The sequence below is a fragment of the Littorina saxatilis genome, linkage group LG1 (assembly GCF_037325665.1).
Source record: "Littorina saxatilis isolate snail1 linkage group LG1, US_GU_Lsax_2.0, whole genome shotgun sequence".
NCBI lineage: Eukaryota > Metazoa > Mollusca > Gastropoda > Littorinimorpha > Littorinidae > Littorina > Littorina saxatilis.
In genome coordinates this window covers 96,110,255-96,135,254 of record NC_090245.1, presented here as the reverse complement: position 1 = coordinate 96,135,254, position 25,000 = coordinate 96,110,255, and the positions used below count along the sequence as shown (strand labels likewise).

Here is a 25,000-nt window from a genome sequence, read left to right as displayed (position 1 = left end):
AGTATTCAAGCAACATAAAAGTCATGATATAGACTGACCACATTTGACCACAAGAGTATAGAAACTGACCTCTGGGAAACGAGACGATGGAACTCAGGGCCTCAGACAGTTCTTCCTTGTCCACTTGCAGCAGACCGCACACTGATAATAAACAAATAAAAACCAATGAAATGAGACATTGAGGAGAAGATAGCCCCAAATCTATGCATGCTTGTTGACACGATAATGCAATACAATAAATGATTCAATCAATCAATCAATCAATCAATCAATCATATGAAATCAATCATATGAAATCAATCATACCAAATCAATCAATCATTCAATTAATCAATCAATCAATAAACAAATGACTGAATCAATGAATTAATGAATCAATCAATCAACCAAGCAATCAATCACATATTTACACAGTTCCTTAATGAACATCTAGATATTAGTATTCTCGATCAAGCTATTATTACTGATTCATTCGTTTATCAGTTCTGAACTTTGTCTTTTGCATCTTATTTTGAGTAACTTTTCACTCGGCTGCCTCCGTTGTGTCATGTATACTAATTAGTCTGCATGGATAAGCCAAAAACGAAACTTATGAGCGTTAAGGATGCAGCCTTTCTAACCTATGGCCAGGTGGTGAGTTTCCTTCATGTGCACGTGCTCGCCGTCCTCGTCACGTGTGAAGGTGATGTTGGTCACGTGCAAGATGGCCGCCAGCAGGGTGAATATCAGGGACACCTCCTGCAAACGACAACAATACAGTCATGGTTGAAACATTTTTGTTGTTCCTTTTCCACACACATGACAACAGAGCAACATGCATTAACAAGAGCACAGCAAGTTAAATTTATAGTATGTGTTCGTGTAATCATGCGTATCGTTTCGTGGCGGGGTGTGATTACGAAAATGTGAATTCAAATTTTCTTGAATAACATAATATCGATATCAAGAAAACACAGAAAAAATCAAAAGTAGAGGTGGACAAACTGGGAAGGATAAGACAGGGAGGAACAAGAAAACAACATATACTGTTCAAAAAAAGAAGCGCATAGTTGCTACTTGCCAAATTTGTTTTATTTTTCGAAAAAATTAACAGAAAATCCAATATTTAGATTATTTGTTTGAAATTTGGTATGGACACAGTTGAATGCACACACAGTTCATTTGCATCTTCAAATCAATCAGTCAATCAATACGATTGGGTGCCGAGGCTGTCAAGTCAGTAGGGGGTGTGGCTGCCTTGAGCAGCAACAACTGCCCGGCACCTTCTGGGCATGGACTGGATCAGATGCCGGATATCTTGCTGTGGGATGGTGTCCCACTCCTCCTGAAGTGCCTGCAATAGATCGCGGTGATTTGCCGGCGCTTCTTCTCGCCTGCGCACACGTCTGTCCAATTCATCCCAGAGGTGTTCTATCGGGTTCATGTCTGGCGACATGGATGGCCAGGGAAGCACCTGGACATGGTGGTCGGTGAGGAACTGGGTGGTGAGTCGTGCTGTGTGCGGGCGAGCGTTGTCCTGCTGGAATATGGCATCCTGGTCAGCCAGAAGAGGAAGGGCGCGTGGACGCAGAATTTCCTCCTCGTATCGCTGGGCAGTTATGCGCCCTTGGACGTGCACCAGGGTGCTCCTTCCAGCGGTATTGATCGCCCCCCACACCATGACGCCTCCACCACCATGAACGGGTGCCTCATCCACACAGTTGGGCGCGTAACGTTCGTTTACTCTCCGGTAGACCCTCCTCCGACCATCATGTCGCTGGAGCAGGAAGTAGGACTCGTCGCTGAACCAGTGATTCCGGACGGTCCAGCGAAGGTGCTGGTTGCCCCACTGCACTCGGTTCTGGCGATGGCGGCGGGTGAGGACAGCTCCTCTGTGAGGTCTGCGAGCTCTCAAACCAGCTTCATGCAGGCGGTTCCGCACGGTCTGGTCCGATAATCGGTGTGGCCCGGGGAGAGCCTGGACAGAAGATGAGGCCGACAGGAAACGATTCCGGAGGTGGCGGAGCCGTATGAAGCGGTCGTGAGCAGCAGTTGTCGCCCTTGGTCTTCCCGCTCGTGGCAAGTCAGCAACGGAGCCAGTGGCTTGAAACCTGACCCACAGTCTACTGATGGTGCTCTGGGACACGTGGAAGTGCCTGGCGATTGCACTTTGACTTTGGCCTGCTTGTAAACGACCCAATGCAATTTGGCGGTCTTCTCTGCTCAATCGGGCCATCTTTCGTCGCTGAATTGACGTCTGATTTCTTTGTGGCGAACAATCCGCTTTTATGGGTTTTGGAAGACATGGTGAGAGCTCAATATTCCCCGAGTTTCACGAGATTACACTGAAGCATGACGAGTGGTCATGCCAAATGAGCAATTTTGACATTGTAGCCACTGATAACGCATGCGTCACGTGCAGAGCTCACTTGTGGCAATGGACGAAAGGTCGACGACCAGATAAACATTTTCTGCAGTTTGGTGGATATCCTTGTAGCCATATAACTAAATTAACCAAATATTACAAGCTATGCGTTTCTTTTTTTGAACAGTACAGAAGTAACTAAATATTTCATAGTAGACACAATTTGTGTGAATGCCCAAAACATTACATCAGTACCATGCCCATTACCACTCACCATACAAATACAATATAAATAAGAAATTCCTCCGAGGTAGGAGAAACACCCCCGTTGGTCAAAGGGAAATAACCATTCTCACTGCCACCAACTGAGAAGGTTATTTCCCTTTGACCATTAATATGTCCCTCTATAAGTCCTTGTAGAATCTTAATCCACCAATAACTCCCTAACCGTGTGTTTGACTGGTCCCAATTTTTGTAAGGACCGTCTCAGGAATGTATAGAACCTGTTCACCAAGTTTGGTGACGATCGGTCCGTTCATTCTTGAGATCTATATGCGAACACAAACACACAAACACACAAACAAACAAACAAACACATCGACCGAATCCTATACACACCCCTATACCGGGGGTGTAATAAGATCGTTATTTTTTATATCTATCTCAATGAATATTGTACTCACCCAGTCAGTGAAGCCGACGAGACGCATGAGGTTGAGCTGCTTGTGGTAGAGAACACGACAGCTGTCCAGGTCACGCTGACTCTGGTACACGGGCTCCAACCAGTCGTCTTGACGCAGAATCCTGCAACAACGTTTGGACAATGTCAGAAACAAAGGTACGTAATAGCTCTTAATGCACATGACATGCGCAACAAGAGGAAGTGATGTTTAATTGTTGTACGGAACCACATACTGAAAAACAAAGGGACGTAAGAGCTCTTAACTCTTACCAGTTCGGGGTTTTTAGGGCATATTTTACAGTGCTGTTGGTGCCTACTTGCCGAGTGGCTATCTGGGGTCATATTCTAAATGAAATATAGAAAGTTATATATCAAATGAAAGGAAAATGAATAAGCTTTTCATATTTGCAAAGAGAATTGTGCTATCTTTAAAGGTAAAAAATGTTATGGGGGTGACAACATGATTTTTGTTGAAATGTGTACGCCCATTTTTTGGAACACGTGACAAACACAAAGAAGAATTTTTTTGTGTGTTCAGTTTATTTTAGATATGCTGCTAACTAGTCTGTTTGGGCATTCATTTTACATAACATAGCAAAGTTTTATTGAGTTTTGCTGATAAACAAAAAAGTTATTGTCACCTGAATACCCCCACCCAAATTTCAAAGTTGGACGTTTCATGACATACGCATGCCAAAGGCCAAAAAAATAAATAGTCTGTTTACGGTATCCCGACCGACCCTATTTTTTCCCGCGACCCTAGACTTGTTTTTGGCATTTGGGGAAAAAAAAAAAAATGTTTTGGCAAAATAACTTAAAAATGTTTTTTTGAAAAAAAAGAAAAAAAAAAGGTCTTTGTTTTTTGGCAAAATAACTTAAAAATATGGGGAAAAAAAAAGTCCCGACCTACCGACCCTATTTTATTGGCCTATGTTACCGTTAACAGACTTTTTTTTGTGTGTGCCTAATAATGCATTCCTATAACTAACTTATAACAAAAACCCAGCTTGTTTCTGTCATAAAGTGTGTCTAACATATGAGTTTATCCACTGTCCGACCCATCCAATGTAAAATAACAATTTTTGTTTTGATAATTAGATAATTGGTCAGTGGAAAACTACAGGGGGGGGGGGGGGGGGGGGGCATCGTAAGCTTGCTTACGATGGGTAAGGGAGCGAACTGTGCAACAAGAGTGAGTGAGAGTTATGCGGAACCCCACACTGAGAAACAAAGGGACGTAAGAGCTCTAAGAGATGTACGAGATGTGCAAGAAGCGTAAGTAAAAGTTATGCGGTTTGTGTTTGCGTTTTATTAATAGTACATGTAGAAACATAAAATACTGCAACATGAGAAACTCGAAATATAGTCTTGATTCGAAAGATAAGGACTTCTGAAAATGCGCAAATTCTGGTTCACATCTTTGGCCCGACATATCAAGACTATTATATACAATTGTGCAAATACTGATTTATGTCGTTGGTTTTCAATATGCAAATGAATACTGATAGAGTATGACCTACTTGCAAAGGTAAACGAGAAACCCTTCTGCCCGTCATTTACATTGGAAGACTGGTCAAAAAGGTTGTGTATGAATTACAAACGTGGGGACAAGAATTACAAACAGGATGTGGAGGTTACATGCCGTGTCTCAGTGAATATTACAAATAATGGTCGAAGTTTGCGGATCATGAAAAATGCAAGCTTCAGCGAGCTTTTTCATGAACGCAAACTTGGAGGATTCGGGCTGGTTGCTGGGATGTTATATTTTGGTTGCTGGGTGTTATATTTTGGTTGCTGGGTGTTATATTTTGGTTGCTGGGATGTTATATTTTGGTTGCTGGGTGTTTACCGAAAAATAAACACCCCTTCAAGTTAACAGAGAGAAAGAAGTAGAAGGGGGGAATAAGACATGATAACCAAGGTAACTACATAACGATTGTGATGATGAACAAGTTGATTGTTTACAGTACTGGTAGGTCAAGTGAACAACATGAAAGAGTGAACAAGTCGCGTAAGGCAAAAATACAACATTTAGTCAAGTAGCTGTCGAACTCACAGAATAAAACTGAACGCAATGCCATTTTTCAGCAAGACCGTACACTCGTAGCATCGTCAGTCCACCGCTCATGGCAAAGGCAGTGAAATTGACAAGAAGAGCGGGGTAGTAGTTGCGCTAAGAAGGATAGCACGCTTTTCTGTACCTCTCTTTGTTTTAACTTTCTGAGCGTGTTTTTAATCCAAACATATCATATTTATATGTTTTTGGAATCAGGAACCGACAAGGAATAAGATGAAAGTGTTTTTAAATTGATTTCGACAATTTAATTTTGATAATAATTTTTATATATTTAATTTTCAGAACTTGTTTTTAATCCAAATATAACATATTTATATGTTTTTGGAATCAGAAAATGATGGAGAATAAGATGAATGTAAATTTGGATGGTTTTATAAATTTTTTTTTTTTTTTTACAATTTTCAGATTTTTAATGACCAAAGTCATTAATTAATTGTTAAGCGACCAAGCTGAAATGCAATACCGAAGTCCGGGCTTCGTCGAAAATTACTTGACCAAAATTTCAACCAATTTGGTTGAAAAATGAGAGCGTGACAGTGCCGCCTCAACTTTCACATAAAGCCGGATATGACGTCATAAAAGACATTTATCAAAAAAATGAAAAAAACGTCTGGGGATTTCATACCCAGGAACTCTCATGTCAAATTTCATAAAGATCGGTCCAGTAGTTTAGTCTGAATCGCTCTACACACACACAGACAGACAGACAGACAGACAGACAGACACACACACACACACACACACACACACACACACACACACACACACACACGCACGCACGCACGCACATACACCACGACCCTCGTCTCGATTCCCCCGCTACGTTAAAACATTTAGTCAAAACTTGACTAAATGTAAAAAGCAAGCAAGTGCAATGTGTGACTCTCTGTTTTAATCTACATTCATTTAAATTCTGCCGGCCATCTTTGCATAGCTATTTAATTAAAGAAAGTGATAACAGAAAATATCAAAACTACTTTTGTTCAGCTGTGTTAGAAAATTGCATTTTTATCATTGTTTTGAGCATAAAGGAATGGTGTGTGGTTTGCGGTTTAGGTAAGGGGAGTAATCCTTGAAGGCTTGTTTGTTGCGAGGGGAACAGTTGTTTGTGTAGTCTGGGATGGTTGTTGTTGTTGTGTTTGTTAGCTTGCTGGCTGGGTTTGGTTGTTAGTTTGTTTGCTGTTTATGTGTGTGTTTGTTAGCTGCGACAGGGGCAGGCGGAACAGCGCGTGCACACCAAGTAAGAGGAGAGACAGTAACATTTTTTTTTCGTTTTTTCCGCATTTCGATCTGTTTTTGTTTTTCTCATCTCAAAATGATATTTACACCAAAGAACTTACTGTGCATGCATGCAAGGCTGCGAGTTTTTGTGTTCTGTGTTGCTAAATATGCAGTGCTTCTCGCGCAAATGATCCGGACACCGCCACATTACTATTCACCCTTTCGTCTGCCACACAACATTCTTCAACCTGGACCTGCCCCCCCCCCCCCCCCCCAAAAAATAAAAATAAATAAAATACATAAAAATAAATAAAAAATAAATAAAAACAATTAAAAAAAACGAAGAATTCAGTGCTAAAGCTTTGTACAGCGAGCTTCGTGAAGTAGACTTCGTGAAGTCGGCTTTTCCCAATTAATATCAGGCTTTGTTTTGTTATAAGGAATTAACACAGCGAAAGGCATTCCATATTCATAAGAAAACTTGCACGTGACTCAAGTACGTGTGACAAAAAAGACGAAAATCCACACTTTTTGTTAACAATGAGAGGAAAACAGGGTCGTCAGCATGGCGGAATTATTAGGGAGACTAAAGTCAAGACGTGAACATAACAGTGTGTGATAAGACGCCAGCATGACGGGCAGGGAGGGCAGGGGCGGATCACATCATTTTTATGAGGGGGGTTTCCAAATTTCTTGCAGGGACAATTCGACAACACGAAGCGTTTAGTTGAGGACATTTTTTTGATAAAAAAACCCAAAAAACATTGAGCAATCTGGTGTAATCTGAGCCATCAGGTTTTTTTTTCAAATGTATTTATTTCTTATTTTTTTTACTTTTTTTTACTTTTTTTTTTAGACTAGGGGGGGGGGGGGGGGGTTCCAGAAACCCCAGAAACCCCCCCTGGATCCGCCCCTGGGATGGATGTTAAAGGCGCAGGACTTCTCGTGAAAACTGTTTGGCTCACAGGCTCAGATCCGGCCAGGCACCGGCCAAGTGGTAAGGCGTCCGCCCCGTGATCGGGAGGTCGTGGGTTCGAACCCAGGCCGGGTCATACCTAAGACTTTAAAATTGGCAATCTAGTGGCTGCTCCGCCTGGCGTCTGGCATTATGGGGTTAGTGCTAGGACTGGTTGGTCCGGTGTCACAATAATGTGACTGGGTGAGACATGAAGCCTATGCTGCGACTTTTGTCTTGTGTGTGGCGCACGTTAAATGTCAAAGCAGCACCGCCCTGATATGGCCCTTCGTGGTCGGCTGGGCGTTAAGCAAACAAACAACAAGAAATTCCTCCGAGGTAGGAAAAACACCCCCGTCCTTACCATTCTCACTGCCACCAACTGAGAAGGTTATTTCCCTTTGACCATTAATATGTCCCTCTATAAGTCCTTGTAGAATCTTAATCCACCAATAACTCCCTAACCGTGTGTTTGACTGGTCCCAATTTTTGTAAGGACCGTCTCAGGAATGTATAGAACCTGTTCACCAAGTTTGGTGACGATCGGTCCGTTCATTCTTGAGATCTATATGCGAACACAAACACACAAACACACAAACAAACACATCGACCGAATCCTATACACACCCCTATACCGGGGGTGTAAATATCCGGCCAGGCCTGTACACGAGATAACACCATGCTTCAACTTGGTCACATACCAACTATCCACAGCTTGGTTTCTTCATGCGCACAGTTGTCATTGTGTAGGAATACATGTCTACATTAATTGCAAGTTGTGGTTTTCCATGAAATACATTCATATCAAAATCCCACTCCGCAAAAAAAAAGCAATAAGATTGTAGGTAATGTGACCAAGAGGAGGGATGGTCTCTTATTCCCCCCTCTGCTTCTTTCTCTCCGTAAACGTGTAGGGCTAGTTATTTTTCGGTAAGGCCAAAAAGAAAAATATGTCTGTTTCCGGTAACATCGCCGACAAAAATAGGGTCGGTCGGTCGTTTTTGTGGGTGGTTTTTTTTTACCTTTTTCTTACGTTTTCAGAGGGATTCCCGGCGTCATTGGCCGCCATGGTTTTTTTTCGCGTGACGACGGAAACGGGAGGTAAGTCTCTTCGATTGTGAAGTCTCATCGACCAATTACCTCCCGTTTTGTTTTTGTTTTTTTGTTTTTTGTTGGTGCGAAAAGCGAAAAAAACCTTTAGGGTCGGCGCTTAATAATAGGGTCGGTCGGGTTACCGGAAACAGACATATTTTTCTTTTTGGCCTAACTTACCCAGCAACCAGTCCAAAATCACTTACCCAACAACAGGCCTGAATCCTCGATAGCACACAGGTTTAGGAGCTAGGCTTTGTGGGATCTACTTTTGCGATTGAAAAGTTCCGATCAATGCTGAAGAAAGGAGGAATAAAGAGGTTACACACCTCGTCTCAGTGATTATCAAAAATAATGGCCTCAGTTCGCGGTCATGATCCGCTAACTTCGACCATTATTTTTAATAATCACTGAGACTCGGCATGTAACCTTAAAACCCCATGCAGAAGCCCGGTGTAACACGAGAAAATTACTCCCACGAGATTTTTACTCCGGAGTAAACATTTCGTACGAAAAAGTTACTCCCTTTACGAAAAAAGCACTCCCCCATTGCACGAAAAAATTACTCCCCAAGACAGGTGAGTTCCGAGTAAACATTTCGTACAAAAATGTTACTCCCCTGACGAATAAATAACGAATAAATTACTTCACCCCAACATGAGCAATTTAACTTCCGATGCCAGGTGTACGAAATTTTTACTCCCTTGTCCCCTGTTATTCTTGGTGGTGGAAGGGGTGGAAGGAGGGTAGCGCAACATTTGTGTGCGCGAGATCACTTATTGGCATTATCCTTTCGCCCGCATCCCAATTTGCGTACGAGATTTTTACTGGAAGTAAAAAAATGTGGAGTAAAAATTTCGTGGAGGGAGTAATTTTTTCGTGCCTTGGGGAGTTCTTTTCTCTTACGAAAAGTGTACTCGGAGTAAGAATTTCGTACGAAATATTTACTCCGGAGTAAATTTTTCGTGGAGTAAAATTTTCGTGTTACACCGGCCCGGTGTGAGATAACGCGCAACGCTATTTTCACGGGAAGGGCAGTGTCTTTAAGACCAGGTAAGTATAACATTCACTATACAATCAAAGCAAATTTATGATACGTGTTTATCATTTTCTTTTTTCTCGGTTGTGTATCTTGTTCGTCCACTTCCAAGGTCGACAGGTCGAGGTTCTGGTGAAGGTTCTGTTTTGTCAACGAAAAGGTCTTTTTACTGACAATTCTTGAACATATACCTTGCATCTCAGACATTACTCAGGAAATGATACACACGAGGCCCACAGTTGAACCTGTGCCTGACACAAACATGCGCTCTGTGAGCTTTTCATAGCCGTTAACACGATTTTTAAACTTAGTTAACTCTGTTTGTGTGGTAACTTTGACCAGTCTACTGGCTTGTTTACTCTGTGTGCGTGGTGACTTTGACCAGTCTACTGGCTTGTTAACTCTGTGTGCGTGGTGACTTTGACCAGTCTACTGGCTTGTTAACTCTGTGTGCGTGGTGACTTTGACCAGTCTACTGGCTTGTTAACTCTGTGTGCGTGGTGACTTTGACCAGTCTACTGGCTTGTTAACTCTGTGTGCGTGGTGACTTTGACCAGTCTACTGGCTTGTTTACTCTGTTTGTGTGGTGACTTTGACCAGTCTACTGGCTTGTTTACCCTGTGTGTGTGGTGACTTTGACCAGTCTACTGGCTTGTTTACTCTGTGTGTGTGGTGACTTTGACCAGTCTACTGGCTTGTTTACTCTGTGTGTGTGGTGACTTTGACCAGTCTACTGGCTTGTTAACTCTGTGTGCGTGGTGACTTTGACCAGTCTACTGGCTTGTTAACTCTGTGTGCGTGGTGACTTTGACCAGTCTACTGGCTTGTTAACTCTGTGTGCGTGGTGACTTTGACCAGTCTACTGGCTTGTTAACTCTGTGTGCGTGGTGACTTTGACCAGTCTACTGGCTTGTTAACTCTGTGTGTGGTGACTTTGACCAGTCTACTGGCTTGTTTACTCTGTGTGCGTGGTGACTTTGACCAGTCTACTGGCTTGTTAACTCTGTGTGTGGTGACTTTGACCAGTCTACTGGCTTGTTTACTCTGTGCGTGGTGACTTTGACCAGTCTACTGGCTTGTTTACTCTGTGTGCGTGGTGACTTTGACCAGTCTACTGGCTTGTTAACTCTGTGTGCGTGGTGACTTTGACCAGTCTACTGGCTTGTTTACTCTGTGTGTGTGGTGACTTTGACCAGTCTACTGGCTTGTTTACTCTGTGTGTGTGGTGACTTTGACCAGTCTACTGGCTTGTTTACTCTGTGTGCGTGGTGACTTTGACCAGTCTACTGGCTTGTTAACTCTGTGTGTGTGGTGACTTTGACCAGTCTACTGGCTTGTTTACTCTGTGTGTGTGGTGACTTTGACCAGTCTACTGGCTTGTTTACTCTGTGTGTGTGGTGACTTTGACCAGTCTACTGGCTTGTTTACTCTGTGTGCGTGGTGACTTTGACCAGTCTACTGGCTTGTTTACTCTGTTTGTGTGGTGACTTTGACCAGTCTACTGGCTTGTTTACTCTGTTTGTGTGGTGACTTTGACCAGTCTACTGGCTTGTTTACTCTGTGTGTGTGGTGACTTTGACCAGTCTACTGGCTTGTTAACTCTGTGTGTGTGGTGACTTTGACCAGTCTACTGGCTTGTTTACTCTGTGTGTGTGGTGACTTTGACCAGTCTACTGGCTTGTTAACTCTGTGTGTGTGGTGACTTTGATCAGTCTACTGGCTTAGTTAACTCTGTTTGTGTGGTAACTTTGACCAGTCTACTGGCTTGTTTACTCTGTTTGTTTGCTGTTGTTTATTACGGCATCGTATATGCAAAGAGTGTTTTGGTGTAAGAATCTCCCCACAACAGGACAGACACCAATGGCTGTGGTGATATATGGCGAAATACATTATAAGATGTTTGATGGGTTGTTGACAGACCAGCTTTTTTGTCGTCCGAGGGGGAGCATATCGTCTTTTGTTTCATATTTATTGACCAAGGCCGAAGGCCGCGGTCAATAAATATGAAACAAAAGTCGATATGCCCCCTGATATTAATACTTATTAACTGATATGAGGACCGACAAAAAAAGCTGATCTGACAACAAACCACCAAACATCGTTTTTGATATGATATTAACTGATATGAGGACCGACAAAAAAAGCTGGTCTGACAACAAACCACCAAACATCGTTTTTGTCATCATTTTGGTAGTGAGAAAATAAGATAACAATCAACACAGGGAGCCATGCTTTGAAACACGGGTTCCGTTCTGATAACCACACGAGTTCCGTGTGGATAACCACTGGCAATCAAAGCTGGCGTGTGAAAGCAACTTTCTGTATTTTTGAGTTCATAAAATGTTGGGATGAATATGTCAGGTTTGAGGATGCACAGTTCTGTTTGTTCATCTCGGTATTCCACTCCCTCGGCTTTCAGTTGTGAGTATTAAGCTTAGTAATCGAATGTGGAAGCTACGTTGGGTCAAAGGTCACAGAAGATTTGCGTCGTGCAGCGAAGGAAAGAATCGCGATCTTGTTTCCGACTCAGTACCTCTTTGTTTTTCATTAGACCTGTCAATCTGCTTGCTCGGCTTTGTGAGATGTTTGCATATATCTTGTTGCTATTTTCTTTGCTTTTATCATTATTTCTTTTTTGTGCTTCGTTTATCGATACAACGTCTTGTGCACGGGTCAAAATGTGTGTGTCGGGGGTCAATTGGTTTGACTTGAACTTGACGTTCGTGTTTCTCACACAAAGATACACGCACTCCATGACTTTGTAAGAAGACATACCATATCGGTAGGTTTCATTTGTTTGTGATGAATTTATTGAAGTAGTTTTGTTTTTTTGTTTACTTTTGCCAGTTTGCCAGTTGGTTTTTGGAACTTTGCAAAGCAGTGTCGTGTCGTCTGTTTAGGTCTGGGGAAACGCCAATGAAAAGAGCCGAAGAATCCTTGAGCGTTTCTATTGGGTTTGCTTTTGATTATCCATGTAATAGGGCTTCCTTCCCCGGGGAACATGAGATTTATTTCCCAGATGCTTGTGAATGAAAACTCGTGAAAATGATGACAATCTTGTTTGTCTCCCCGTCAAGGTTTCGTCCACGTCTTTATTTTAGTGTTCCTAACGGGCTGATTGTGCCTCCGACGCCTGTCCAGAGGGTCGAGCGACGGGCGGAGGATTATCATATTTCTCCCGTGTCGGAGGGACTCTACAAATTGGCCCTGCGCTGTGTTTAGGCCGCCTGCCTTCCTCCCTCCGAGTGTGAGCAAACAGCGACTATCCGCCGCAACCTCGCGTCACACGCCTGCGTCGACATCTTGGACAAGGCAGGGGGAGCAACTGCTGCTTCTGCGCAGACGTGATCCAAGGGCGATAACGTGTGTTAGACTGCGAGGCCTGACTTCATTATGTAGTATGCCACGCCAAAAAGGACTTCCTGACTGTCAGGAAAATTTGCAAATTGTCATTTCTTTACGCCTGTTAGGGTTTATGAATAAAAAATATGTGACTTACTTTTAGTATTGTTTTTTTGTGCAAGCAAAATAAAGGACAAGGACAAAGTTTGCTCCAAGGGTAGCGATTGAAATAATACCTAGAACATCAGATTAACCCTAAACTACTGATCATGTCTCTGGTTCACCTACCATCCAGAACTTTCATTATGAATCTGACCTTGTTTGCTCTAGCTCAGTTTAGAACGGAGGGTAGCGAGAGCTAACATCAAACCAACACACCAACCAATATGTTAACAAAGATAAGCTCAGAGCTACGAAGGAAAACAACCCCAGCAAGCCATTTTACATACTGACCAACCACTCAACCTGTAAACAAGGGAGGTAAGCTACCCGTTGTCATGAAACTCTTTGGAATGGTTAGTTCTGAGTTCCCAATCGCTCACCCAAGCAAACAGGCAAAAGACAGACAGACAGACATGCACAGAGGTAGATAGACAGATAGATAAATAGATTGCTAAATAGACAGACAAACACACGGATAAAAAGATAGATATCTCACAGACAGACAGACAGACAGATAGATAAACAGATAGACAGACAGACAGACATATAGATAGATAGATAGATAGATATAAAATAGAAATATAGATAGATAGATAGACAGACAGGCAGACAGACAGACAGAGAAGACAGACCGGCAAACAGATAATAGAAGATGTAGATCGATAAATATATCAAGAAATAACAACATAAATACACAGATATATAAGAATTACCTGTAGTCTTCGGGCTCGGTGAGGTGGTATGCTTTGAGTTCCTCCTCGCTCAGCCCGGCAAAGAGGTAATAGAAGATGTGGAAGTTCCTCTCCCCGGCTGACTGCTGAACGACACGAGATTTCTCCAACAGGTAGTCAGACACTATGGCTGAAACACAAGAGACCTGTGTAAATAGTGCGTGTGTGTTTGTGTGTGTGTGTACGTGTTTGTATGTGTGTGCATGTGTGTGTGTGTGTGTGTGTGTGCGTGCGTGCGTGCGTGCGTGCGTGTGCGCGCGCGTGTGTGTGTGTGTGTGTGTGTTTGTGTGTGCTTGCGTGCGTGTCAGTGCGCGCGCGTGTGTGTGTGTGTGTGTTTGTGTGTGCTTGCGTGCGTGCCGTGCGTGCGTGTGTGTGTGTATATGTGTGTATGTGTGTGTATGTATGTGTGTGTATGTGTGTGTGTGAGTTTGCACGTATGTCTGCATTTATTGATACTAATTCAAAGAATAATTTGATAGCGCATGACCATTATGTCTGTATCAAGGGAGAGTACCCACCTCCTGCCAGCTTGTTGTCTCCCGTGAATCGTAGCTCCAGGAACTTGCCGAAACGACTGGAGTTGTCGTTCATGGTCGTCTTGGCATTGCCAAAAGCTTCCAGCAGAGGGTTTACCTTCAATGACAGAAACCGATATTTCATAAGCTACTGACGGAACTCATATTTAATGTCATTAAATGTACTTTATTATCCCATTGCTGGGAAATTAGGGTCGCTTCCTCCCAGTGGACAGCTAGCTGGTACCTGCCTTCCTCCTACAGATAATGACATTGTGTAGTTGTTAATAACATGATCGTCTTTGACACACGATACGTTGCTTCACGCCCACTCACTCTGTCCTGCCAAGAAGGGGAGGCACGTTCAAGCATGGACATTGTTAAATATCTCACTGATTCATTCTAGTGATCATAGACTTACTCGCTTACCAGCTAACTTGCTGGGGTAACGCTAACAAATGTTACCGCCTAACTTGAAACTGACATACACACAGGTTAACAGAAACTGTCAACTCGGACACTCGTGTTTAAATACAGTTTGACAGCGTTCAAACCCATCCACTGTTTTGGTCGAAGGACGCATCTGCAACCACGACACTGACTAGTCCCGCTAGATTGTTCGGACATCCATATGCTACTCTTAAGGGTGTCTTAAGGGTGTCTTAAGGGTGTCTTAAGGGTGTCCTTAAATGAGCTCGAAGTTGACTTCCCAAAGTCTTTTTATCGGACATTCAGTGCCAAAGCTGTGTGGAGTGAGCATCGTAACATAGACTTCCCAAAGTCTTTTTATCGGAAATTCAGTGCCAAAGCTGTGTGGAGTGAGCATCGTAACATAGACTTTGTGAAGTCTTTTTATCGGACATTCAGTGCCAAAGCTGTGTGGAGTGAGCATCGTAACATAGACTTTGTGAAGTCTGTTTATCGGACATTCAGTGCCAAAGCTGTGTGGAGTGAGCATCGTAACATAGACTTTGTGAAGTCGACTTCGCCCCATTAAAACCCGACTTCAGCCAAATCACCTCATTGATCTTGACGTCGAGACAGGGGTGGACGGTGGGGGTGTACGCAGTGATGTGTGACACAATCTGCTTGAGAGTCTCGGTCTTCCCAGCACCGGATTCGCCGTTAACAACCACGCACTGCGCATGCCTGGTGGCCTGCATCCGCTCCAGGGCTGTGCGCGCAATCCAAAACACGTGCGGTTTGGCGTCTGCGCGTGCGCACAGCTTCTGGTAAAGGCCATGGTACTATAGACACACACAAAAAGTAAAAACAATCAATGGAATAGATCAATCACTTTTTTTTAAAAGTCGAATAAATACTAATCAGATTATCAAAAATGTCGTTTCTTAAGCAGAAACAAAAACCCATGGTCCTGCACTGTCACTCCTGTTTTAGCATACACATTCCTTTCAAAGCAACGTGAACTGTCAATAATCAACCACTTTCTGAAGAAAAAGGTAAAGCACCCTGTTTATAAGATCAAGATAAAACTAATCATGCTTGAACAACTTATCTTGTTGAAGACTGTATCAAAGTTGCTATGATTTACAAAGAAAAGAAAAATAAAGAACAAACAAAAAGCGCCCAACATCGGCCCCTCAGCCGGACAATACTGAAATGACTGGTACATGTACATAACCACAATCGTACTGACCTCTTGACTGTAGACATCCAGGGGTGTAAACGGGTTGACAAAGAGAAGCACCTCTCCAATATAGGTCTGGTAAAACATGAAAAACGACACATAATACAGCTCATATCCAATAAAGGTCTGTGTGTGCGGGTGCCTGCGTGTGCGCGCGTGCGTGCGTGCGTACGTGAATGCGAGCGTGTATTTGTGTGTGTGTGTGTGTGTGTGTGTGTATGTGTGTGTGTGTGTGTCTGTGTGTGTATATGTGTGTGTGTGTGTGTGTGAGAGTGTGTGTGCGATTGATACGCCACTTCAGAGCAACACAACTCGACAATCCTGCTCAAGAGAGGCAACCAAGGGTTACGGACTTTGACTTGCTGAACGCGATTGTCTCCCTGCACGCACCTACCGTATTCTCTGTCATCGCATGCATGTGTTGTGCGTCTCAGTTTTGCTACATACCTTTATCAAAAGATCACAGTGCGAAAACTTTACAAAGTAAGTTAGTCAGTCAGTCAGTCAGTCAGTCAGTAAGTCAATCAATCTGCCAATCAGTCAGTCAGTCACTCAGTCACTCACATTGTACTTTAATTTACAGTACTTTACACACAATTGTTTTTTGTTTTTTTTACTGTTCAGCCATCAGCAATTCTCACATAAGCGTCCCCACAGCTGAGTCGGGCGCGCAGGGCTTCCAGAATGGTCCGTTCATCTAGGTAGGGAAGACAACTCAAGTCGTCCGGTGGCGCCATCTTTTTTGTGCCATCCAGTCTGCAACAAACAGTATGTTTGTTCATGAACATGCGTGTTAACAGAATAAATCTGGTGCTTTTGTTTTTCTTAAGCTACGTTTATGAACACGTATGTTTACCGTGTGCACCTAGCAAATTTGTCGAACAAGTATATGTCAATGCTGTACTGATAAACATATTAAATGCATTAATTGTATACATCTATTTATCTATTTCTTACTCTGAAGCTATTTATGATTGCACTTTACAGAAGAAGTAGAAGAAAAAGAACAGAACAACAATTAAAATAAATCAAAACAAGAGGAAGTGAAGAGAGTATGGAGGACACGTTTGGCAAATCATTCTCGATGCGCAACATTATTTTCGCACGATTTCAGACATTGTTTTGTCAGCAAATCTCATTCTGCGTCACGGCGCAAGAGGCGCACAGACGAAAACTTCCCTCGTCGGAATATTCACAACTTTTTTGATTTACCTTTTTGAGCTCATGGGGGCTGTCATTTTGTTTTTCCTGCTGGTCAATGTCCGGTTAAACATATCTTCCGGTTAATTCACACTTCGCTACTTCACTGACTACGATGCATAACCCTTCTTTCTCAATTTGGTAACCACTGGCTTTTATCGTATCTTGTTTGTCGTTCTCCCACATTTTAACTATGCTAGAGTGCACGGTCGCAATCCCCTTTACGGTTGTCAATCCATGCTCTCTTCTTCTTTCCACTTTCGCGCAGCATGTTTTGCGCCATTTGATCAGTCCGTACCGGAAACTGCCCAGCAGGAGATTTTATTATTTCTGATTGGACAATGATGCCGATGCCCACTTGACCCCACTACAGTGTCAAGGTCGGAAAGTCGTGAACACTGTGGATCGTTTTTCTTCGTTAGGCGCGAAACGCTCTAGAAATGGAACATTCTTCCGGAAGAGCCTGTTCTGGTATCTGCATACGGCTCACTTCCTTGAAGGCAGGGCTTAATTGAGCCCGAGGTCAACTTCACGAACACTTCTTATTTTTTTATTTTTTGTATTTTAATTTTATTTTACCGATAATTAAGTGCCAACGATTCGTGCAGTGGACATCGTGAAATAGACTCCACGAAGTCGACTTCACCCAATTAATATTAGCCTTTACGTTGGTTGTATGTACGGTTAATCGATAGTAGAAAATGAGGTCAATTTGATCGGAATGATTGAATCATGGTAAGAACACACTCGAGGTCCGTTCCCAAAATACTTGGGTCTTGTGCTACGCGTACACACACAGGGGATACGGTACTAGTAGTTATTCACAAGGTACTAGCAGGTATTCACAAGGTACTAGCAGGTATTCACAAGGTACTAGCAGGTGTTCACAAGGTACTAGCAGGTGTTCACAAGGTACTAGTAGTTATTCACAAGGTACTAGTAGTTATTCACAAGGTACTAGTAGTTATTCACAAGGTACTAGTAGTTATTCACAAGGTACTAGTAGTTATTCACAAGGTACTAGCAGTTATTCACAAGGTACTAGCAGTTATTCACAAGGTACTAGTAGTTATTCACAAGGTACTAGTAGTTATTCACAAGGTACTAGTAGTTATTCACAAGGTACTAGTAGTTATTCACAAGGTACTAGTAGTTATTCACAAGGTACTAGTAGTTATTCACAAGGTACTAGCAGGTATTCACAGGGTACTAGTAGTTATTCACAAGGTACTAGCAGGTATTCACAAGGTACTAGCAGGTATTCACAAGGTACTAGCAGGTGTTCACAAGGTACTAGCAGGTGTTCACAAGGTACTAGCAGGTGTTCACAGGGTACTAGCAGGTATTCACAAGGTACTAGTAGTTATTCACAAGGCACTAGCAGGTGTTCACAAGGTACTAGCAGGTGTTCACAAGGTACTAGTAGTTATTCACAAGGTACTAGCAGGTATTCACAAGGTACTAGCAGGTATTCACAAGGTACTAGCAGGTGTTCACAAGGTACTAGCAGGTGTTCACAAGGTACTAGCAGGTGTTCACATACGTTGACCTGGAAGACGGGACAAGTATCTACCCTTGAGCCACCAGGTGCAACCGGAATTCAAACCCTTACCCTACCATATCGAAATACGACGTCCTGACCATGAGGCTTTTGCGCGCGTCAGATACATTTTGATTAAAAACATTGTATTCGATCATCATTTGTATACAACGGAGAAACGATTATAGCAACAACAAGGGCCTGGCTTCACAATAATCCCCTCCCACCCCACCCCCATGCCGCTGGCAATTTGATATTTGACGATGTTTCTTTATAGCCGTGGTAACAACTCAAAATTCTATAATCAAAGTCATCTAGCAAAGTTACATCTCTTGTCTTGACCCAACGTGCGAAGTAAAACGCGCAAAGCATGCTGTAGGCGTGTAATAACATAAAAGCCCTGCTTTTAGACGCACAGTATTTATGAATTACACCTTGTTTCCTCGTTCACCTAATGCACGGAATTCCCACTGAAGGGCGCAGCCGTTTATAATTTCAAACAACATCACGTGACAGGTGGCATATAAACAGGAGAAAAGCTGTCCACTGTGCGGAAAGGTCAGTTGTGCATTCACGACCCGCGTCAGGTCTTGACAAGGGTGGTAGACCTTTTCTTCTTGACCTTTTAATCAGCTGAGATGTCTACAGCCCTAAGGCGTTTTCCGAGAAAAGCTGCCTTCTTATAACCGGTGTTGAAGGTCACTGTCCTTACTATTGTAGTCAATTTAATAAGAGGATTATATATATACACAATATGTTTTTTTTTAATGTTTTTTTTTTAGATTATCTTGAACTGAAAAGGAACTCACAACGCAGAAACACTGTTCCGTTGTCATCGTTTTCAGAAAAAAAGAACAAAAAAGATATGACAAGCAAAACCGATATTATTAAAATGCTTTTGTCCGTTTGTCCGTCCGTCCGTTCGTTGACCGCTTATTACCCCAGTATTTATAAGCAGATTTGCCAGAAAATTGGCATGCCATATGCCATAATTATATACGACAAAGACAGGTCCCTTGTTTTCAGCGTAGATCTTAGTCGTTACGGTTAGTTTCAAGGCGTCACATTGATTTATGTCTTGATATTGCTTGACGCCAAGATCCCTGCCTGCCGGAGAGCTGTCATCCAACTACCGGGCAGAACTCACCGCTCTCAGAGAAGCAGTTAGCCTGGTCAGCGAACACCCACCCTCTCACGCCGTCTTCCTGACCGACTGCAGATCCGCCGTCCAAAGCCTGCAGTCGCCCAAAGAGCAGCTGGAACGAGACACCCAGCGTCTTCTTTGTACTCTCTCCCAGAGCACAAACGTCGCTGTCCAGTGGATCCCTGCTCACTGTGGCCTCTCAGGGAACGAGGAAGCGGACAGACTGGCCAAGACTGGCAGCCATCTGGAGCAGACAAGACCAACAGTCTCTTACAGTGAAGCCAAAACCCTGGTGAAAAGACACTACCAAACCACCTGGAATGCCCAACACAGCCTGCCATCTGATGATCAGATGCCCAACTTACAGCGCCATCAGCAGACCATCCTCTTCCGCCTACGGACCGGACACTGTCGACTGCGTGCCCACATGCACCGCCTTGGTCTGTCACACACACCGAACTGCCCGTGCGAAACAGGCCCACAGACCCCGGAGCACATCCTGCAGACCTGCCCGCTCCACCAGGAAGCCAGAACAGATCACTGGCCACAAGGTGCCACACTGCAGGAGCAACTCTGGGGCACCAAAGACTCCCTGATCCTGACCACTAGCTTTATTCAAGCTGCAAAACTTGAAGTCTGACCTGAGGCCAAAAATCCTGGAACGCCGAAGAAGAAGAAGAAGAAGCTTGACGCGACTTGTTACTTTTTTATTTTTTTTTATTTTTATATAACTTTTTTTTTCAAAAGCGGTAAGACCAACACAACAGTCCGTTAACATCTATCATCAACGTCATCTAACAGCTCATCTTTCGTCAAGTTTTGACTAAATATTTTCAGATAAACCAACAATCGAGACGAGTGTGGCGGTGTATGTATAATTGTATGTGTGTGTGTGTGTGTGTGTGTGTGTGTGTGTTTGTGTGTGTGTGTGTGTGTGTGTGTGTGTGTGTGCGTATGTGTATGTGTGTGTGTGTTTGTGTGTGTGTGTGTGTGTGTTTGTGTGTGTGTGTGTGTGTGTGTGTGTGTGTGTGTGTGTGTGTGTGTAGAGCAATTTTAGGAAAACTACCTGGGGATCTAAATGAAACTGACATGTTATTGGCAATAACAGCGGATAATAGTTAACACCTCCTTTTTATATCGTTATCATTCTTAATTGCTGCTAAATACCTCATCCTGCTATATACACACCTCACATAACAGAGCAGTCGTTAAGTCCGGAATTACTGTCCAGAGTACATCGTTCAGCTATCTACAGGCTTTGCTGCAAAAGTATTATTTCTACGAAGGGAAGAGAGAGAGAGAGAAACCGAGAGATCGAGAGAGAGAGCGAACAAAGAGAGAGAAGGTGAGAGGTTTAAGGCTACGCCTTTTCTTACAACCGGTCCTTACTTTTAATACACATTTCTAATAAATGATAAACAAGTAAAACAACCTGACAAATAAGCAAATTAAACGAACAAACAAGCAAACAAACAACCGGAAAAATAAGCAAACTAAACGAACAAACAAGCAAATAAACAACACTATGACAAAGTAAGCATACACAAAAAAAGAGAGAGAGAGAGAGAGAGAGAGAGAGAGAGAGAGAGAGAGAGAGAGAGAGAGAGAGAGAGAGAGAGAGAGAGAGAGAGATAGAGAGAGAGAGAGAAGAATTAAGAAAGAGAGAAAGGGTTGAAGGGGAAAGAGAATGACAGACAGAAAGAGACAGACAGACAGGAAGATAGACAAGACAGACATATGCGTCTAGAGAAAAACAAACATAGGAACGCCTCCCACACACCAACTCCCTCAGATAAAGGCACGCAAAAGATATGTTTTTCGCAAAAAAACGTCTTTTCGTCAGTGTCTGGTATTAAATGAAGCAGAGTAACAGTATCGCTACTACCATACATCTTTTTCATGATTGATTTTGTAATGAAGTATATGTATAGGTTACAACACGAGTGTTTTTATGGGGGCGAGGACGCCCCCATTCTATACGGTTAGTTTCGAGGTTGACCATGGGCAGCGCCATTTTGTTGTGAAATACGTCATCAGTTTGTGTACACAGGAAGTTGTGACATCCGTCACCCTATGGGAGGGGTGACGTCAAAATTGTTCATCTGTAGAAAGTTGTGAAATCCGTCACCCTATGGGAGGGGTGACGTCAAAATTGGTCATCACAGAGTTTGTGTAACACAGGAAGTTGTGAAATACGTCACCCTATGGGAGGGGTGACGTCAAAATTGTTCAACAAAAACATGATATGTCGCATTGTGCAGGGTCAACTGCAACAAACTCAAACCGAGCCATTCATACCTAGCTGTATTTGAGTGACTTATATACCCGACATTTTTATTTCTTATTTTGAGCACAGGTGTAGGAAAAATCATGAACCAAAATGTTATTTATTTTCTAATTTAACATTTTTTTTACAAATATGACCATGGTCTTTTAAACATACAGTGACATTAAACATTGTTATGTTAAAAAAAAGAAAAAAGAAAAAAAGCTTTTGTGCACAAATCAGAAAATACATTGTACATTTTACCTACAGGCCAAACCGTGAGTGTCTGTGGCAAAGCCCGACCCAGGAAATTGCACTGATTTTATATTTAGATCAAAGGGAAATTGTCAAGAACAGGCGCTTGCATTTGGATGTGTCCAATGATAGTAGGTTTGGTTGTGATCAATCAGAATAATGTAGGAATAAAAATGTATGACAGTTTAGTATGATGACATGTAATTCACATATGCTGAAATATGATATTATACATCATGTAATATTATTATGGCTGTTGCCATGACCATGAAACCCAACAAAGGTTTAATGTAATGTAATTCAAAATACCAAAACCGAGCACCTATTAATCTCGTCTTTGCGCGTGAAGATTGAGGCCGTCTGCCAGTAGCGGTTAGGTCATACAGTGGAACCCCTCTCTAGCGACCTTTAAAATGTTGACAAAAATCGGTCCTTGTGGAGGGGGGTCCTTACAGAGGGAGGGGGGCGGAGTCAGGGGGCCACAAAGAAAGTCAGATTTAAAAAAAAAAAGAAAACAGAGAAGTTTGAGTTGCTGACGACCGTTCCCTCTGAAAGCAAACTGCTTCGATTTCATGTTTGTCCTTGGTGTCCACCAGTTCTGGTGCATGTACTACCCTGGCCAAGTTTCCTCTCAAGACATCAAAGAGACCGCCCCAGTATACTCTACAGCCTCTGGGCGAACCACCTCTCATAGCTAAAACTGGGTCAATGACCCCTGGGAAGAAGGTCAGTGTCTATAAAATTTTACTCCTAGGCCTGCGGCCAGGGGGGGGGGGGGGGGGAGTATACCGGTACCATTTGAGAATCAGACCAAATGAGAATTGAACCATTTGAGAACATCCTTTTTTTTCAATCACTACATCGAAGGCCTGCGGCCCGGGGTTCACATGGGTTGGTTTGTTTGTTTGTTTCAAACCCACACCCATATACACACATTTCCCATTTAAACCATTTGTCGGCCCCCTGTCGATATTTATCGACTAAGTTCCTTGTTTTTTATATGGCTTGTATTTCAGTCAAGACCCAGCGGATGAATATCATCGGGAGACACGAGCCTCTGGCGAGTGGCTCTCGATTGATATTCCCGCTGGGTCTTGACTGAAATACAAGCCATATAAAAAACCACGAGTGTTGTAATCTGTATATCCCATTCTACCATCAAACACAAAGTGTAGACTACTAGCGGCACTGTTGCGATCTGTGCAGGGTAAAACAGTGTTGCCAGCGAGACTTAGCCCTTTTGCAACCTTAAACTAAGTGACCGTCGCTGAAAAAATAAAACGAATGAGTGCATCGATAAGTACGCGGTAACACTACTTTCAGACCATTTAAAAGCTTTAAGTAAAGGTTCATAAGTTGCAAGAAAGTAATGAAGTCGTATAGAAATTAATTTAGTTGAAGCGCACAATTCTTTTGTTTTGCGTTTCAGGTCGGCAGAACGGGCGAAACGGGTTTGGGACCCATTTGGCTTACTCGATTCAGAATCGATTCCACGTTGTTTTTCTCGAACGTGTGTAATTAGGCTTATTGACAGAGAAGCAAATTTTAGGGAACAAATATGTAGGTTTAGATTTAACCATTTGCTCCCTATTTGAAATGTATCTACGTGATAAACTGTTTTGCGAGTGTGTTTGCATGGATGAACTTAAACTGGTATGGGTGTGAGGAAAACGCGACTGACACGTCTGTCACCGCCGATTGATTGCATTTTGAAGGAATATGAATGGATTACGGAAAAATAAACACATGTTAAGTTCTTGGATACCTTCATCGCCAATGTGGACTTACTGCAGAGCCAGGCAAAAGAGTAGACTTGCTCGCAAAACACGTGAAACAGCCGATCGATGTTTGATAGCGAAGCCCAACCGTGCCAGGTAAAGGACGCTTCTCGGCCTCGCTGCGCATGTCACCAGTGACAGTGTTGTTGCTTTGAGTTTGACTAACAAACTCGAAACTGTCATTTAAAACATGAGCCAAATGTGTATTGATTGTGTGATTAGTCTATGTGACAGGGCTTCTATTATCTGTGCTCCCTAGCTTCTGTCAGTTCCCACACCGACACTGCCAGAGAAACTGAAGACGCACACCAAAACACACTACCGACAGATTCTCAAAAGTCGTCTGCTAACGATGCAAGGGAGGGTACTCGTGTTTTTGTTTTGGTTCGCTAGCATCTGGTTATCTTGTAAGTTGAATGTTCGTTTTTTTCGACCTGCATTGCTTTCATAATGAAAGAAACGTTTGCTTATTGCATCTCATATATCAGATCAGTTCTGAGATTCATTTTTGCGTGCAACTGATATGGTTTTCTGAGCCGTGCAATACGATTTTGGAACTTCATACAAATGTGCCACATTGTTCGGCGCGAGGTCAAAGGTCGGGAGGAAAGTAGTTCTTTGCCCAAATCGGAATCTGCACTATCATATATTTTTTGGAGTCCATGATGTATTTATTGAGCTATAAAAATACAAAATATATACCCATACTGAAGTAACAGAGACAAAGAAGGGAGGTCATGGGATATAACATAATATATTATACCCTGCCGGTTGAAATGTACCAAGAAATCTGAGTTGCTTTGCTCTTCTTTTCGTGTTTCGGTGCGATACATATCACACATATTGAATTAAAGATACGATTACGCTTCTTCAAATAGAAGGCAACGGACATTTCACTGAAGAGGAGGCATTAGTGCTTAGAGACTACAAAACGGTCATTCCTCCGTGTTATTTATTCGCTCTGTCTAATAAATTCAACAGGAAAGACCAATACATTTAAAGACAAACA

At 42.8% G+C, this 25,000-nt stretch overlaps 2 protein-coding genes across 2 annotated transcripts in view; one reads left to right on the top strand and one right to left on the bottom strand.

Annotated features, from left to right (window-relative positions):
• The window catches only part of LOC138954829 (myosin-IIIb-like), a 44,507-nt gene extending 27,461 nt beyond the window's left edge, over positions 1 to 17,046 (bottom strand). Inside the window, exons 1-9 of the mRNA XM_070326620.1 lie at positions 17,021 to 17,046; positions 16,450 to 16,564; positions 15,818 to 15,883; positions 15,180 to 15,407; positions 14,164 to 14,278; positions 13,628 to 13,775; positions 3,028 to 3,148; positions 621 to 738; positions 70 to 141 (exon numbers count right to left, since the gene is read on the bottom strand). Of these exons, the coding sequence (XP_070182721.1) occupies positions 70 to 141; positions 621 to 738; positions 3,028 to 3,148; positions 13,628 to 13,775; positions 14,164 to 14,278; positions 15,180 to 15,407; positions 15,818 to 15,883; positions 16,450 to 16,564; positions 17,021 to 17,046 (1,009 nt within the window). The remainder of the gene's footprint in view (positions 1 to 69; positions 142 to 620; positions 739 to 3,027; positions 3,149 to 13,627; positions 13,776 to 14,163; positions 14,279 to 15,179; positions 15,408 to 15,817; positions 15,884 to 16,449; positions 16,565 to 17,020) is intronic.
• A 1,872-nt stretch (positions 17,047 to 18,918) lies between these two features.
• LOC138954729 (ribonuclease H-like) overlaps positions 18,919 to 25,000 on the top strand; it is an 8,570-nt gene continuing 2,488 nt past the window's right edge. Inside the window, exons 1-2 of the mRNA XM_070326534.1 lie at positions 18,919 to 18,923; positions 19,648 to 19,984. Of these exons, the coding sequence (XP_070182635.1) occupies positions 18,919 to 18,923; positions 19,648 to 19,984 (342 nt within the window). The remainder of the gene's footprint in view (positions 18,924 to 19,647; positions 19,985 to 25,000) is intronic.